The sequence below is a fragment of the Loxodonta africana genome, chromosome 4 (assembly GCF_030014295.1).
Source record: "Loxodonta africana isolate mLoxAfr1 chromosome 4, mLoxAfr1.hap2, whole genome shotgun sequence".
Taxonomy (NCBI): Eukaryota; Metazoa; Chordata; class Mammalia; order Proboscidea; family Elephantidae; genus Loxodonta; species Loxodonta africana.
The window spans coordinates 168001374-168020501 of record NC_087345.1 but is presented as its reverse complement, the minus strand read 5'-3'; the positions used below and the strand labels follow the sequence as shown (position 1 = coordinate 168020501).

The 19128-nt window shown below is 37.6% G+C and overlaps 1 protein-coding gene across 1 annotated transcript in view; it reads right to left on the bottom strand.

Annotated features, from left to right (window-relative positions):
- LOC100669100 (myosin-IIIa) overlaps window positions 1-18749 on the bottom strand; it is a 127887-nt gene extending 109138 nt beyond the window's left edge. Inside the window, exons 1-6 of the mRNA XM_064285197.1 lie at window positions 18628-18749; window positions 14867-14966; window positions 13012-13128; window positions 9918-10022; window positions 9727-9810; window positions 1309-1511 (exon numbers count right to left, since the gene is read on the bottom strand). Coding sequence (XP_064141267.1) covers window positions 1309-1511; window positions 9727-9810; window positions 9918-10022; window positions 13012-13128; window positions 14867-14966; window positions 18628-18749 — 731 coding nt within the window. The remainder of the gene's footprint in view (window positions 1-1308; window positions 1512-9726; window positions 9811-9917; window positions 10023-13011; window positions 13129-14866; window positions 14967-18627) is intronic.
- Between the last annotated feature and the right edge of the window lie 379 nt (window positions 18750-19128).

Below are 19128 nucleotides of genomic sequence, written 5' to 3'. Positions count from 1 at the left end.
CTCATAGTCAAAAGAATAGCAAAGATGTTTTGGAACCATTAGGACAGGAGAAAAATTTTGTCGTTCAGCTACAAGCTGTTAAAAGGAACTCTTTCAAAGTACCTAACACCAAAAACATTATTGTCTCAGTTATCTAGTGCTGCTGTAACAGAAATACCACAAGTAGATAGCTTTAACAAACAGAAGTTTACTCTCTCACAGTCTAGGAGTCTAGAAGTCTGAATTCAGGGTGTCAGTTCCAGGGGTAGGCTCTCTCTCTCTGTCAGCTCTAGGGGAAGGTCCTTGTCATCAATTTTCCCCTGGTCTAGGAGCTTCTCAGCACAGGTACCCCAAGTCCAAAGGATGTGCTCACTTCTGGCTCTTGTTTCTTGGTGGTATGAGGTCCCCCTGTCTCTCTGCTTGCTTCTCTATTTTATATCTCAAAAGAGATTGACTCAAGACACAACCTAATCTTGTAGATTGAATCCTGCCTCATTAATATCATAGAGGTAGGATTTATAACACATAGGAAAATCACATCAGATGACAAAATGGTGGACAATCACACAAAACTGGGAATCATGGCCCAGCTAAGTCAGCACACATTTGTGTAGGACACAATTCAATCCATAACAATCATGAATGGTATTGATGGCTTAAGTCAGCCAGCAATAATTAAGACAATGCAATAAAGCCCATTCCTGAATCTTTTATTCCATACTTTGTATATAAACATAGGAAGAATAGAATTAATATGAAGGTCTATTTGTATACACCAGCATTCAAAAAAAAAAAAAAAAAAGGCTCAGTTATTTCTCATTAGTTTTATGTAGAGAAATACATTCTCTCCTACTTCTGAACTCACTCTAATTTACCCTGCTAACACCGTGATTATGGACTTAAGTTTTCTATCTGTTATCAGACTTTTAAAAGTTATTTAACTCCTCTGCTGGATGTGGAGTCCCTAGGTGGTGTGAATAGTTAACACACTCAGCTGCTATCTGAAAGGTTAGAGGTTCAAGTCCACCCACAGGTGCCTCAGAAGAAAGGGCCAATGATCTGCTTTCAAAAAATCAGCCACTGAAAACCCTATGGAGCACAGTTCCACTTTGACCCATGTGGGGTCACCATGAGTTGGAATCAACTCAATGGCAACTTTGAGAGTAAGAGAGAACTGAGGGATCTTTCGGATTCTAATACTTACTGCCTTACACACAGTAGGTGATCAACCAAATTTTATTGAATGAATAAGACATTTTATTGTTAAAGCAGAAGCCTTAGCTTTACGCATGTTTCCCAGAAAAGAGGAGATAGTTGACATAAACTTACACAGCTTGGTGGATAACTCGAGATTTTTCCAGAAGGTACTCAGAAATCTGTGCTCCCACCACAGCTCCAGAAGAAGTGAATTTCATTTCTAAGTATTTTCCAAATCTGCTGGAATTGTCATTTATAACAGTGCAGGCATTGCCAAAGGCTTCCACCAAATTGTTCACTTGTAAAATCTTCTCTTGGAGTGTTCTATTATTAGCCTAAAGAGAAAATGTCAAGTAATATAGGAAAGCACGTAAAAAATTAATTCTGTATATAATAAAACATCTCCCTTTTTCGTTAAGCATTTTATGTAGGCAAAAGCATAAGAGAGCATATTCCTGGTATATTGTCAAATGTTACAAAAGGGTCTGTTTTTTCCCTTTCCATATATGCATTTACCCACTTGCCTTCTTACAGAGGGGCAAAGAGATACTCTATACTTTTTCCAATCAAATATAGTTCTGTTCAGTATCTGATTTACAAGCATACAACTTAAAAGCAAGCTACACATACTGAGACATACCTCCAGTTTTATCATCACTTCCCTTGCTTGGCTCTCCCTCTGTTTTCTCCTACCCCATCTCATTAGTCCCTTCCTCTCAAAAAAGTGTGTGTTTGTTTTAATTAATTTCACCAAGTAGAAATTTATTTGGGCTACAATCAACCTTAGAGGTGTAGAGGGGTATCAGTCATTCACATCTTGGTAGAAATTAGCTCGAGCAGATGATTTTCAACGTAATACCTAGCTGAGATCAGCTGGATTAAAGATTTACAAAATTTACAGGTAAGGTGGAGGAACAGTAGGTATGTTTGGAATACAGGCTGCATTATAGCTTGGACAGGCCGGAGTGGGGACTCATAGTGGGGCTTTGAGTCAGTGTAGGAGATTTGGGTCTCTTCTAAAAGAAGCAATAAGGGGTGAGAGAAGAGTAAAAAGAACCAGGCCACATTTTGGCTCTTTCAAAATGTTGCTTTGGGTTGGCTTTGCATCCACTGTATTAAACAGCTGTGCCCCACTAAGTAAAGTTGGGAGGACTGCATATTGCAAAGGTAAACTCTATTCACCAAACATGCCATTTTTGCATCTGGTAGATATTAACTTCTTGGACTCACGTATCAAAAAATCAAGGAGATAACTAAAAACACAAAAACAATATCTGATACGGATTGGATTCTAACATATACACATATCCCCAATTAACATTAAATCACATTTTTAAGTCTAGAACAAGATAAAGAGATTAGATAAAGAAGTTTGTTGACATCTATAAAACAACATTCAGACATAGTTAATCCATTATTGATGAGAATGTCCCTCTGGCCCACAAATCAACAAAGAATAGCAATGGCCTTTGTGGAAGGCCCTTGAGTAAATTAATTCAAGTGCTCAACTCTTCTATGCCAAGAGAACATGCTGTGCCTCCCTCCTCCTCTTCCAAATTACATCTTATTTCACTGTCCTTCACTCGATGGCAGTAGGTAACAGCTTTGAGAATGATACTAGCCTACAAATAAGGAGAGGAGAGCTGATGAGCAAAGGGATGGGGAAGGGACTGAAGGGAGAGCCCTGAGGTGGGACCACCTTCTTAGTCTCTACTGACTCTCTAGTACTGAGGGGTCACTCGCAGGTGTAGTTAGTAGAGGTCATATTAATCCATTGAGCAAAGTCGATTTCTATTCCATACCAACACATCAGATAGAAAATATTAAAACCAGTCAATTGATTTTCTTTTTTGTCATCACATTTTTAACTCATCTTATTATGCATATTTTAGAGGACTCCTGGAGCACATTTGAGAACTATTCAGAGAGCAAGTTTCACTGAAGCCAGTCCTGTTGTTGTTATTGTTAGATGCCATGGTGCAGGTTTCAACCCTGTGTACAACAGAACGAAACACTGCCCAGTCCTGCACCATCCTCACAATGGTTGTTATGTTTGAGCCCATTGTTGCAGGCACCTGTGTTAATCCATCTTGTCGAGGGTCTTCCTCCTTTTTGCTGACCATCTACTTTACCAAGCATGATGTCCTTCTCCAAGGACTTGTCCCTCCTGACAATATGTCCAAGGTATGTGAGACAAAGTCTTGCCATATCGCTTATAATGAGCACTCTGGCTGTATTTCTTCCAAGACAGGCTTGTTCATTTTCCTGGCAGTTCATGGTGGATCCAATATTCTTCACCAACACCATAAGTCAGAGGCATCAATTCGTCTTTGGTCTTCCTTATTCATTGTCCAATTTTCGCATGCACATGAGGTGATTGAAAATATTGTTGCTTGGGTCAGGTGCACCTTAGGCCTCAAAGTGACATCTTTGCTTTTTAACATTTTAAAGAGATCTTTTGCAGCCCATTTGCGCAATGCAATATGCCCTTTGATTTCCTGACAACTGCTTCCATGGGTGTTGATTGTGGATCCAAGTAAAACGAAATCCTTGACAATGTCAATCTTTTCTCCATTTATCATTATGTTGTCTATTGGTCCAGTTGTGAAGATCTTTGTTTTCTTTACGTTGAGGTGTAATCCATGCTGAAAGACATAGTCTTTGATCTTCATAGTAAGTGCTTTAAGTCTTCTTCACTTTCAGCAAGCAAACTTCTATCATTTGCATATCACAGGTTGTTAATGAGTCTCCCACCAATCTTGATGCCCAGTTCATCTTCATATAGCCCAGCTTCTTGGATTATTTGCTCTGCATACAGATCGAACAAGTATGGTGAAAGTATACAACCGTGACACACACCTTTCTTGATTTTAAACCATGCAGTATCCCCTTGCTCTGTTCAAATGACTGCCTCTTGGTCTATGTACAGGTTCCACATGACCAAAATTAAATGTTCTGGAATTCCCATTATTCATAATGTTATCTGTAATTTTTCATAATCCACACAGATGAATGCCTTTGCATAGTCAATAAAACACATGTAAACATCTCTCTGGTATTCTCTGCTTTCAGCCAAGATCCATCTGACATCAGGAATGATATCTCTTGTTCCACATCCTCTTCTGAATCTGGCTTGAATTTCTGGCAGTTCCCTGTTGATGTACTGTTGCAACTGCTTTTGAATGATCTTCAGCAAAATTTTACTTCCATGAGATATTAGTGATATTGTTCAATAATTTCCATATTCGGTCGGATCACCTTTCTTTGGAATGGGCACAAATATGAATATCTTCCAGTTGGCTAACCAGGTAGCTGTCTTCCAAATTTCTTGGCATAGACAAGTGAGCATCTCCAGCGCTGCATCCCTTTGTTGAAACATCTCAATTGGTATTCCATCTGTTCCCAGAGCCTTGTTTTTTGTCAATGCCTCCTGTGCAGCTTGAACTTCTTCATTCAATACCATTGGTTCCTGATCATATGCTATTCCTGAAATGGTTGAACACTGACCAATTCTTTTTGTTACAGTGATTCTGTGTATTCCTTCCATCTGCTTTTGATTCTTCCTGCGTCATTCAATATTTTGCCTATAGAATCCTTCAAAATTGCAACTCAAGGCTGGAATTTTTTCATCAGTTCTTTTAGTTTAAGAAATGCTGAGCATGTTCTACCTTTTTGGTTTTCTAACTCCTGGTCTTTGCACATTTCATTATAATATTTTACTTTGTCTTCTCAAGCTGTCCTTTGAAATCTTCTGTTCAGCTCTTGTACTTATTTTTTCCTTTTGCTTTAGCTACTCTATGTTCAAGAGGAAGTTTCAGAGTCTCTTCTGACTTCCATTTTAGTCTTATTTAATGACTGTGCTTGAAGATAATACATAAGATATAGTGATTTATATTTGGAATTGCAAAAATAGTTATTTTCATTGTCTATAAATTCCCCCAAAGTATCCAGGATGCATATTTCAACAAAACTCAGTAAGTTGAATAAAAGGTATAGCTCTGTTAGAAATTTTAGGTATTATAACTTTTAAAGATTTTCAGCATATCCTTCATGGGATGATGGAATGGTTAGAAAGAGGGTTATTTCTCTCATTAGTGTGTATCCTTCAAAATGATTGTGGAGCCTATTTGGTTTATGCATTAAGATGCTTTTTCAAGGAAGACCTTTGCACGCTTTCTCATTACTAATACAATGGCTTGCACAACTCATTGCTGGCATCCTATGCCCACTGATGCACAACACGGAGATTTGTCATGGCAGCTTCAACCCTTTCCTCCTGATGCTGCTATTTTGCTGCTGAAACTTCAAAATGTGAAGCAAAAAGTTATAATATCTCGAAATGCCTCTCAAGTTCTTTTCTGGTGCTGTACCTATACTCATGCGATCTCAGGCTTAACCTCTCTGAATCTCAGTTTCCTTATGTAAATTGGTAATGGCACTGGATACCTCATAGAATGCTGATGTTAGTTGCTGTCGAGTCAGGTGTGACTCATGGTAGCCCCCTGTGTGCAGAGTAGAACAGTGCTCCATAGGGTTTTTAATGCTGTTATCTTCCAGAAGCAGATCACCAGGCCTGTCTTCCCAGGCACTTCTGGGTGGGCTTGAACTACCAACCTTCTAGCTGCTAGTCAAGTGCTTAACTGTTTGTGACACCCAGAATAATAAAAATAAAAAAAAAACCATCCCAGAATAAAAAAAAAAAATGAAATAGGTTGGTAAAAGAGCTCTGAAAATTACAAAGGGCCATAAGAATGAAGATGCCATCATCACCACCACCATCCTTCTTCTCATCAAGCTACCCATGTTGAATACTGTCAGACTTTAAAAATGCTTTTTTTAAGAAAATTTGCTTCCTTTCTTACTTTATTTCTCTCTCTCTCTTTTTATAGGTCATACAAATTGAATTTATTTAATGTTTTCTAAATAATTTTGCATCTTTTTTTTTTTTTTACTGTACTTTAGACAAAGGTTTACAGAACAAACTAGTTTCTCATTAAACAGCTAGTACACATACTGTTTTATGACATTGGTTAACAACACCATGACATGTCAACACTCTTCCTTCTCGACCTTGGTTCCCTATTACCAGCTTTCCTGTTCCCTCCTGCTTTCTAGTCCTTGCCCCAGGGCTGGTGCACCCCTTTACACTCGTTTTGTTTTATGGGCCTGTCCAATCTATGGCTGAAGGTTGAACCTCAGGAGCGACTTCATTACTGAGCTGACAGTGTGTCTGGGGACCATACTCTCTGGGTTTCTCCAGTCTCTGTCAGGCCAGCAAGTCTGGTCTTTCTTTTTTAAAAACACTTTTGATGTGAAACCTGCACATGTTTTTTTACAACCAGATGCTCCAAACCAGCTTTTTCCCTAAGCGAAGTCCTACTCTAACACTCCCAACTATGGAATCCTCAGTGATCCCGCTGTAGTCCAGAACTTGTTAGGTTTGGCACTGCATGAACTAGCCTCAGGATGATTTTTTAAAAGAGAAAGTATGTCTCAAAATTATAATAAATAAAAATTTAACCAAGCTGTGGATAGTAGAAAGTTCCAGAGTAAGCTCTGGCTTTTGCAGCAAAATCTCAAAGAGCAGTAACTGATAAGCTTTCCATCTGTCTGAGTCGATTGTTTTTTAATATGAAACCACGGAATTCTCTGCATTCATTATTTTGAAAATGAATTAGACTCAATTAAGCAGTTGCTTTGACACTATGTGGCCTTACTCTTTTATAGACACGTTAGGTCTAGCCTGGTACTTGGTATTTTTTAATGCAAGATTCTCATAATCACTGTGTTGGCAAAAATTTTCACATGATTCTAATTGTAATTAATTAGATAATAATAAAAAATTTCACAGAGGCATGTTAAACATGATGGCTTTTTTTTTTTTTTTTTAGCCATCAGCATAATCAGAACATGTAATCGTCATTTAAGCTCCTTTCAAGGACTATTCCTGCAAACTCAAACCAAGTCTCTATCTCCGGATTCCTTTTTTTTTTCATTAGGTGTAATAAAATTTTACATATAGTAAAATTCACCCTCTGTAGTATGCAGTTCTGTGAGTTCTGACAAACATATACAATTCTGTAACCCCCACTACAATCAACATATAGAACAATTCCACCATCCCTCAAAATTATCCTATGACCCTTTTCGTCAATCCTTCCCTACACCCCAGCTCCAAACAGTCAAGGATTTGTTTTCTGTCCCTACAGTTTTTAATTGGCAAGAATGCCATATGTAGTCTTTTGAATATGGCTTCTTTGACTTAGCATATTGCATTTGAGATTCATTGAAATATTATCCAATGAGATTCATTACATATATCAGTAGTTCATTCTTTTTACTGTTGAGTAGGATTCCACTGTACAGATGTACTGGAGTTTGTTTATCCATTTCCTAGTTTGGTTGTTTCCACTTTCTAGAGGTTATGAATAGAGTTGCTATCAGTACTTGTTTTTGTATGAACATGGGTATTCATTTCATGTATAAGTAACTAGGAGTAAAATTGCTGTGTTGTATGGTAAACCAAGTTTAATTTTATAAGAAACTTCAAGTTGTTTTCCTACATGGCTGTACAATTTTGCAGTCTCACCAGCAATGTATGAGAGTTCCAATTTCTCTGCATCCTTGGTATTGTCAGAATTTTTTTTTTTTTAGCTATTTTATTAGGTCTGTAATGATACCTTTGAGTTCTGGGGTGGTACAAATAGTTAATGCATTCAGCACCTAACCAAAAGGCTGGAGGTTCGAGTCCACCCAAAGGGGCCTTGGAAGAAAGGCCTGGTGATCTATTTCTGAAAAATCAGCCTTTGAAAACCCTGTGGAGCACAGTTCTACTCTAACACACATCGGGTTTCTATGGGTCCAAATTGACTGAAACTAGTCCTGATAATGGTTTCAATTTGCATTTCCCTAAAGACTAATGATGTTCAACATCTTTTCATGTGTTTAATTGCAGATCTTTTGTTTAGCAGCCAAGCTCCTAACCACTGTGCCAACAGAGCTCCAAAAGACTACAGCCTTGGGAAGCCTATGGGGCAGCTCTACTCTGTCCTGTAGTGCCACAGTGAGTTGGAATCAACTCGATGGCAGTAGGTTTATATATCATCTTTGGTGAAGTGACTGTTTAAATCTTTTACCCATTTTTTAATTAGCTATTTGTTTTTTATAGAGTTTTAAAAATATATTCTGATACAAGTTATTTATTAGATACGTGTTTTGCAAATAGTTTCTTGAGTCCGTGGCTTGTGTTTTCAGTTTCTTAGCAGTGTCATTTAGACAGCAGAAGTTCTTAAATTTTATAAAATCCAATTTTTTTTCCTTTTATGGATCATACTTTTTCTGCTATATCTAAGAACGCTTCGCCTAAGCCAAGATTGCAAAAAAAAATTTCCTATGTTTGGGTTGTTTCTAAAAGTTTTATAGTTTTTAGTATCACATTTAGATCTATGATCTATTTGGTGTTAATTTGCTACAGTGGGTGAAATCTGGATCAAAGTACATGTTTTGGTATAGGTATATTAATTATTCCAGCACCATTTGTTGAAATGATTATCTTTTCTTCGTTAATTGACCTTGCACCTTTGTTGAAAAATCAGTAGACCATATTAAAGGTTGGTGGCTTGAACCCACCCAATGGCTCCACAGAAGAAAGCCTTGGTGATCTACTTGTATAAAGATTATAGCCCAGAAAACTCCGTGGAGCAATTCTATTCTGTAACACATGGAGTTGCCATGAGCTGGAATCACCTCGATGACATAGGATTGGTTTGGTTTTGGTCTTGACTAATGCAACTTTATAGTAAGTCTGGAAACCAGGTAGTATGAGTCCTCCAACTTTATTCTTTTTTGGTCGAACTGTTTTAGCTATTCTAGTTCCTTTGGATTTGCATATAAATTTTAGGTTTAGTCTGTTAAATTCAACGACAACAAAAAAATTCCTGCTGAGATTTTTATTGTAATTGTATTAACTCTGTGTATCAATTTTTGAAGAATCAACATCTTAAATAATATTGAGTCTTTTAATTCATGAACATGATTTATCTCTCCATTTATCTAGGTCTTCAATTTCTTTTATCAACTTGTGATAGTTATCAATATATAAACACTGCACAGATTTTGTGAAGTTTAGATTTAAAATAGTTATTTTTATGTGTATGGCATTGTAAATGGTACTTTTAAGTTTCAATTTCCAATTGATCATTACCAGCATATAGCAACAGAATTAATTTTGCAAATTGACTCCTTTGCAACCTGCTAGCAACAAAAGGAGAGAAAGTAAAGAAAATATTCAGCAAATGCTTTGGGTTTCAAAACAGAGAAAAATCACATTTAGAAAGCCTTCCCCAATAAGACTGAGAAAATTTAGAATATCCTCAAAACAGTATTTTCAGATTGTCTGTGATATTTTAAACTCTCAAACGACAAGTGTGTTTTATAACTTCCGTGCATGATTAAATGTGGGAAACTTGGTGAATATTATTAATCAGTTATATTAAGTTCTAAGATACAGTAAATATTTCTGTGAGGATAGACGAAGAAAATAAATTATACCTTCCCGAGCACCGTCAGCTGCTGAACCAAAAGATGGGCACTTTCAGTCTTCCCAGCACCACTTTCTCCAGAAATAACGATGCACTGTACAGTAAGAGAAAGGAGCTGTGAGAAGACTCTATCCTTACAAGATTCAGCTGACACATGAGAAACTAAAAGGGAAATCTCTGAGAGTGTGAGACTCTCCTTACCTGATCTGAATTATATGTAACCATAGACTGGTACCCTAAGTCAGCCACTGCAAAAATGTGAGGAGGATTGGCAGTTCTCTTGGCTCCAGTATATACTTTGGAATGCTAAAAGTTAAAACAAACAAAAAACAACGTTTTGTAGGGCGCAGCTTTTTCTTTTTTAAAGACTTAAATCCCGGATTATTTATAGAGATAGCTCTAATTTTAAAACAAAACATAAATCAAAATACAGTTTCATACCACTAAAACATTATTATAAGCACGTTATATAATACACAAAAAAACATGCACAAATCTTGCCTAATTACGTAAAATAAAAGCCTCACATAAAACAACCTATAAATATGATATGACATAATAATGCAATAGGACTCTGACAGTGGTGTTTAAAAGATTCTGTAAATCAACTGTAAAGCAGAACATAAAATTTCAAAATATTAGTATTTCTTTAAATAAAGACACTCATAAATAAGATTATCAGATATCCTTTTGTTGACTACTCCTTAAATATAACAGTTTCTGACACACGACCATCACTTTTTTCCTTTCACATCATTTAATATAAATTCTCTCACTTGATTTGTCCAGAATCACACAGTTAATTGATAGAATTTGCACTATGCCCTATATCTTCTGTAACTTAAATCAACATTCATAAAATTATCATTATTCTTATAGAATTTAGGTTGGCAGAAGATAACAGCATTATTTTTCCATATAAAAATAACTATTAGGCACAGTATTAAATAATAATTTTCTAGAGTACACAAATTTCTATAAAAGAATGGGTTCAATTAAAAAGAAAAAAAACAACCTCATGTAATTTCAGAATACCATTCTATATTTAAATCATTGTTGTTGTTGTTAGGTGTCATTGAGTCAGTTCTGACTCATAGTGACCCTACTTAGAACAGAATGAAACACTGTCCGGTCCTGCGCCATCCTCACAATCATTGCTAGGCTTGAGCCCCTTGTTGGAGCCACTGTGTCAATCCATCTCATAGAGGGTCTTCCTCTTTTCGCTGGCCCTCTGCTTTACCAGGCGTGATGTCCTTCTTCAGGGACTGGTCCCTCCTGATAACATGTCCAAAGTATGTGGGAGGTAGTCCTGCCATCCTTGCTTCTAGGGAGCATTCTACCATATATTTACATCATTAGGGGATAAATAATGGATAACTATACATTCATAGGCACCCTGGTGGTGCAGTGGTTAAGAGCTTGGCTGCTAACCAAATGGTTGGCAGTTGGAATCCACCAGCCGCTACTTGGAAACCCTATGGGCAGTTCTACTCTGTCCTATAGGGTTGCTATGAGTTGGATCAACTCAATGGCAGTTGGTTTGGATACATTCATATTCATAAAATATACATTGCCTGATATTAATGAAGCTGGTCAATACGTCAAAGGAAGTTTTTTAACTCATAACAAATTTTACAGTCATAAGTATGTATTATGGTATTAGGACTGGAAGAAGATTAACAACCTGCAATGAGCAGATGACACAAACTTGCTTGCTGAACATGAAAAGGACTTGAAGCACTTATTGATGAAAATCAAAGACTATGCTTTCAGTATGGATTACATCTCAACACAAAGAAAACAGAAATTCTCACACTGGACCAACAAGCAACATCACGATAAATGGAGAAAATACTGAAGTTGTCAAGGATTTCATTTTACCTGGATCCACAATCAACGTCCATGGAAGCAGCAGTCAAAAAATCAAATGACATACTGCATTGGGCAAATGGGTTGCAAAAACCTCTTTAAAGTGTTACAAAGCAAAGATGTCACTTTGAGGGCCAAGGTGTGCCTAACCTAAGCCATGGTGTTTTCAACTGCCTCATATGCATGTGAAAGCTGGACAATGAATAAGGAAGATGGAAGAAGAATTGATGCCTTTGAATTATGGTGTTGGCAAAGAACACTGAATATACCAGGGACTGCCAAAAGAACAAACAAATCTGTCTTGGAAGAAGTACAACAAGAATGCTCCTTAGAAGCAAGAATGATGAGACTTCATCTCACATACTTTGGACATGTTATCAGGAGGGACCAATCCCTAGAGAAGGACATCATACTTGGTAAAGCAAAGGGTCAGCAAAAAAGAGGAAGACCCTCAATGAGATGGATTGACACAGTGGCTACAACAATGGGCTCAAGCATAACAACAATCATGAGGATGGCTCAGGACTGGGCAGTGTTGTGTTCTGTTCTAAGTAGGGTTGCTATGAGTCTGAACTCACTTGACAGCATCTAACAATAACAACCTACACACACACACACACACACAAACACACACACACACACATGCATGTTAAATATTAACTACAAATTAATGGCCAGTGTGCCAGGTGCAAAAACCTTTCCTAGAACAAATAAATCAAAATAACCATTGGTGCCAGGTACAAACCTGGATGGAACAATAAGGAGTTTTCAAAGTATTCTAATTTCAGGAATTTTCTCCAAAAGACAACATGACATGTTTCTGACTCATCATACCAGACATAACCAACTTTCATCAGGCAAGTATAAATATGGAACCAATAACCAATAAACTCTCCCATACTTGTTGAGAGGCAGACATTAAATATACACATATTTTAGGCATCTGTTTAGTGATATAATGGAGCCCTGGTAGTGCAGTGGTTAAGAGTTCGGCTGCTAACCAACAGGTGGACAGTTTGAATCCATCAGCTGCTCCTTGGAAACCTTATGGGGCAGTTCTGCTCTGTCCTATGGGGTGGCTATGAGAAGGACTAGACAACAGCAGGGGTTAGTGACAGGATATATAGCATAGTTAGCAGTCACTGGAGGTAAGCTGACATTCTGCCATATGCTTTTGGAAAATTAAAAAGATCACAAACTACCTCCAGATTGACTTCATCTTCTATTTCTTTCCTCTAAATTCTTTGTTAAATAATAAAATAAATGATAAAACTGAAAGTTATTATGCAATGTTTTAACAATAATTATACAACTGTTTCTTCAAAGTACTGGATGAAATTTTCATTGGCATCACTGAAATACATTTAAGTATCTGAATAATATAATTATTTGCACAAAGTAACAGAATGCAAGCCGCGTCACATACCTTTGTGGAATAAAGACCCAGACTCTGAAAGGGGTTGAGGGCAATCAGTATATCTCCCACATAGATATAGATTTGATCTCTGGCATAACACTTCTCAAGTTGCTCTGAGACTGTATTCTACAATACAATAAAAAGAATTTCTCTCTTAAAAATCATTTGTGATCAACTACAGTGAAAGAAGCAAACAATAATAAATAAAACATCTAGAGTCTGGACCAAAGATTAGAAAGAAATAGACATGTTGCTACAAAGAAGTGTAATATCGGGTCTATAACTCCCCTTTAACCTGACAGGCATTTTCTTTGGTTTCAAGAGCCATAGTAGATGTCATTCTTACTTGAGTTTTCTGAAGAAGACACTATATATTACGGGGATGATATATAATGCTTTCAAGGAAATACGTAAATGTAATAGATGAAGAGAGAAAACACTAGAAATCGGGAGGTAAACACAGTAACATAACTTTACTCCAAATGAAGGTTATTCAATGACACTGTGGAATGTCCCATCCCTTTGTTAAGACATTTGTCTTTCAGAGGCAGAGTGAAAAATTCAGAGAAGTAACTTTCCTACTTGGTAAATCATATGAGTACATGGACTCAATTTAAATAGTGTTAGAAATCATAAATGATGATCCTCATACATGATGATAGCATAGGACACAAGGAGAGGAGCAGAAAATCTCGGGCTAGAAAAGTGACAAAAAATAAAACACAGACAACAAAACACACTAGCCCAGTGTTTAATATATAGGTCTGCAACATAATTTGTGAAACCTTCCTTCACAGCCACCAGCTTAAGAATTCACATCATTGAAAAATTAAATACTTAAGGATTCAAAAAGGTGCTGGCAACCCCTGACTTGCAAATGCTATTCGATTTCAAGATGTTTGGTATTCTCAAGAGATACTCCTTTGAGGAAGTACTTCAGCTGTTTATGAAACCCTAAATTTACCGAACTACTTCTTTTCAGAACGTGTCTCCTGATTTGATGCCTTGCTCAGCAAAATGCTCAGGCCTGTATCAGAAGTATTAGCAAATAACAGGCTGTTGGTCAGGCAGGATAGAAGCCCCAGGCCTTTTAATAAAAAGGGGCTGCTTATTTCTCTAATGATATAATTACCTGGAATAAAGAGGAGTGGGGGTCACTATGGGCACGAATTGATGCCAATAGGCTTTGTTTTTGTTTTGGTTTGAGGGGTAATTCAATGTCTTGGATGTGCACCTTCACAAAGATGTTTGAAATGTTTCTGAGATAAGCACTATATTGAGATAAAATTTCTAAGCAGAATTCAATGCCCTAAAAGGTAAGCTCTGTGAGAGCAGCAGCTTTGTGATCCCATACAGGGCACCATGGGCCATGGTAACAGACGGGCTCTTCAGAGTTTCTTAGGGGCCCCTGGATATGAGTAATGGAAGCTGGGACAGGAGAGGAAAAATGAGGGAGCATGCCACAGTACAGGTGTAGGAGGCTGACTGGTTCTTGAATGCTGTAAATCACCCCTTTGAGATTCCCAGAAATAATTCAGGGGAAGAAGGGTCTCTGACCTAGCAACCCAAGCTAGTGGGAACTCACACTTTCGTAGTTTTGAGCATCAACAAATTAAGATAAGAAAAAAGGTAAAAACTGACACCAGGCTGGAGAGGTCTGGAAATTGGAGTTGTATGTATTAAACCTGAAGAGATGAGAGGTAATCAGGACAGTAAGGGACAAAGAAAGCAAGAGAATTACATTTGCTATCTGAAGACTATTTTCTACCTCAATCCCCTGCCCACACCACTTCTGTTAAAAAAAAAAAAAAAATCTAGAATGTCTACATTCAATTAATTAAATTTAATTAATTAAATTTCTTACCTCATCCAAAACTTCTAGAGTTGCTAAATCATCTACATCCTTCACACTGGAAATTAGAGATCTGTTGAAATTATTTTTCTTGGTATGAATACGTTCATGTCTGTGGAGCAAAACAAAAGGAAAAACCCTTTCTGATTTAAGAACTTATAAATGATCATAATGGAAGTGACTTTTAGATACATATGAGACTGAACGGGGTTTACTAAATTCAGTGATAAAATTTACCAGACAATACCCCAATATATTTCATCTTTGCTGTGTTTTCTCCTCTTTATTAGAAAGACTCAACATATCAAACAAACTTCCTGGATGCTTACACAAGGCTATAAAAAAAAAAAAAAAAAGCTCTACCAAAAACTGTCCAAAGTTGGACATATATAAAAATTACTTTAAGCTTCCCCTAAATTCCAATGTGCAATTTAATCTGTTATGTAGTGGTGACTCTTAAAGATTTGAGTTCAGTACATTTTCAATTTTGTTTTTTTTTTTTAGTGATAGACCATTGGTGGTCAACGATTGGTGACTTTTAAAACTATTACTCAACAAAATTTAACAGGAACACAAAATAAACACAGTGTGCATTTTCAGAGGGTTAAATGCATGCATAAAATTGATTTCAGGTGATAGGAAGTTTATTTTCAAAGTAAAACATTTCAGGAACTTTCAAAAACAGCACAAGGACCTTGATTTAACACGAAGATTGGAGAAGTTGCTGAGATAAATACAATGGTTTGTTTAAACTTCTCTGGGTATGAAATTATCATCTGCTCTATTTTGAGGTGAACTGCATGTTCAGCCTTTATTTTTGGATATACTTAAAAGCAATTGAATTTGTCCATTGGTGAAATGAGAAGGAATAAATAGGGTATGAGGGTTCATAAGGATCCTATCACTCCCTCAGAGAACTCTAACGGCTTCCCATTGCCTAGAGAATTAAGTCACTATTGATAAACTGTCCCTGCCCCTATGTAAGGCCAATCCCTTTTCTGTTCCCTAGATTCTGTCCCCTATCACTGACTCAAGGACATCACCTCTGCTGGTTCCTCTCTCACTCTTACATTATTCATTTTTCACTCTCAACTGTTATTATCACCATCTCAAACAACAACAATCTATTCTCCCTGACTTGCAGTTTTTTCCCACTTCCTATCTCATTTCTTTGCTTTATAGCAAAAATCCCCAAAAGAATTGTTTATACTCAATTTATTCCATTTTTCTCCATCCATTAAGAAAACCCATTCCAATCAGTCTGTCATTTTCACACTCCATGGAAACAGTTTTTGTTTGGGACACTAATGACCTTCGGATCGCTAAACCCAATGCTCGATTCTAACTCCTCCTTTTACTTAATTTACCAGCAGAATTTAACACAATCCTTCCTGAATATATTTGTCTTGGTTTCCTGTACACCTCTCTTGATTCTCTCCTACCTCACTCGCCTCTCTGAGTATTTTCCTTCTGGTTCCTCATCTGTTGTTGCTAGCTGGCATCAAGTTGGCCCCCAACTCATAGCGACCCCATGCACAATGGGATTGGACCCTTGTGATTTATACGGCTTTCATTGGCTGATTTTTTCAGACTACTAGGCCTTTCTTGCAAGTCTGCACTGAGATCTGTTCAGCATCACAGCAACATGCAAACCATCACTGACAGACAGGTAGTGGCTGTGTATGAGTTGCGCTGGCCAGGAATCAAACCCAGGTCTCCTGCATAGAAGTCAAGAATTCTACTACTGAATCACCAATGCCCCTTCCTATTCATCTAACACTCACAGTCTGCGGTGCCCCAAGCTTTAGTCCTTGGAGCTGTTTTCTTTACTGTCTGCGTTAACTTCCTGATTTCACAGCTTTAAATAACTGTTGTGCACTGACAGCTCTGCTGAACTCCAGACTTATGCATCCAACTGCTTACTTGACACTTGGGAGTCTAGTGGGCAGATTTAACACATCCCAAGCCATGCTCCTGAATATACCAGTCCCCAAATGCTCCTCCCCATGACTGCCTATCTCGGCAAACGATTTCTCCATTCTTTTGATTGTTTAGCACAAAATCCTTAGAGTCATCCTTGGCTTTTCTCTTTTTCTCACACCCTTTTTTTATTAATCTATCATCCAATCTATCAATAGCTCCCATCAGCTCTATCATCAAATTATCTCTAGAACCAAACATTTCTCACTACCACCACCTCCACCGCATCTCATCTGGCTTACTGCAATAGCCTCCCAAGTAGGTTCCCTGCTGCTGCCTTTGCCTTCTGACACTCTTCTCCACATAGCAGCCAGGAGGGTATTTTAAAAAACCGGTCAGATCATGTCACTACTCTGCTCAGGATTTCTGATCTCTTACCATTGTTACCCGGAGCAATATCTAAAGCCTTCCCATGGCCTACAGGCCCTATAATGATCTGTACTTCTGCCTGCACCCCTACCACCCTCATTAGTTTTCTGACATGATTCCTTTCTACCATCCCCTTCGGTCACTTCTTTACAACCACATTGGCTTCCTTACTGTTTCCTAAACATGTTAAGCAGACGCCTACCTCAAGGCCTTTGCACTTACTGTTCCGTCTCACTGAAAACGCCGTTTTCCCTGATGTCTGTAAAGCTCCTTCTCACTTCTTACAGGACTCTTTTCAAATTATACTGATCAGAGTTCTTTCCTAGTCAACCCACGTGAAATAGCACCTTCTTCTCTCTGGAACTTTCCATTGTCCTTTTCTGGCACTATTTTTATCCACTGCCCTTATTAATAACTAACTCTCCCTCTATACACACACATATACATATATACACATACCGCTCTACTGTCTGGCTCCTCCCACTAGATTTTAAGCTCTTTGAGACAGAGTACCTGTATTTCTGACTGTTGTATCCACAGCATCTATAACAGTGGACCTGGCATGTACTTGGCACTCAGTAAATGTCTGCTGAATGAATGGATAAAGGAAGCTTCTTGTTCTGACATTCAAGGCCTTCCACAATATTATTCCAGTTTGTCTTTCCAAAGTTATTTTCCACAAAATCTTTTCACATTTTAGTTTAATTGAACTTGTTCCTGCTTCCTATGTATTCTTTGTGCTTCTTCCAATTTGTCCTTCTGTTTTTCTTCTCTCCTCAGTCCCATCTGTGTGCTGAATCTTTATTCATTTCTCATAGTCTACCTCAAATGTCACATCTTTCAACCCCTACTGCACAATTCTATACACTTCTCAGGACAAAGCACTTAGTTACCTCACTTCAGGCATTCAGATGTGCACTGGTCTTATTCCCTTTACTAGACTGCAAAGTTCTCAAGTGCTATGCTCCCATTTGAAATCACTTCCTAATTAGATTCCTCCATAATAATTTTTGTACCATGTACAGAAATTTATAATTATACATTTATTTGTGTGGATAATTTACTCAGTATTTGAATCCCTTAGTAGAATGTAAGCTCCAAGAAGAGTGAGGTTATGTGCTTTAGATCACTAGTGTATCCCAGAAACAAGCAGATTATTGAGAACATAGTAGGTCCTCACTAAGTATTCGATGAATGAATGAGTGAATGCCTATCTCCCCCCAGTTCCTGGTACAGGACTTGCACATGTTTGGTCTCCACATTTGTTAGATTCAACAGATGCAGTTTTACTCATCCTCCTATTTCTAGAGAGATCCATCTAAACATAATCATTTTAATATATTCTTTTTATGAAAATACTGAAAGAAGCCCATTTAGCTTAAGTGAAGAGACCTGAATTTTTCATCTGTGTTTTATGGGCCTACTTGGCAAATAAGGACTGTTCCTGGACAACGACCAGAGTAGACGGTGGTTGAAGATTAGGGGGATCAATATTTGGTTGGCTAGTAACATCACTCTTCCACACCGATGATTCATCCTCCACCATGTGTTTGGTATTATCTTTCAAAAACTTAGACAAGATTTTGTCATTGTGCTACTTACAAACTCAGGTGGCTCCCCATTTTTCACAGGACAAATTAAACATTTATTGTCATGGTATCCATGGACCTTCACAATCTTGCCTCAAACAACCTTTCTAGCATCATCATCAACAATCCATTATCTGCGTACAGACCATTCCCCAATATGCCAATATTTTCAAGGCTCTGTACTTTGTTCATTGTGTTTTCTCTGTGCCACCAGGGTTTCCGAATATATATATATATATATATATATATACACTTTGTTGTTAGGTGCCGTCGAGTGGGTTCTGACTCATAGCGGCCCTATGCACAACAGAACAAAACACTGCCCAGTCCTGAGCC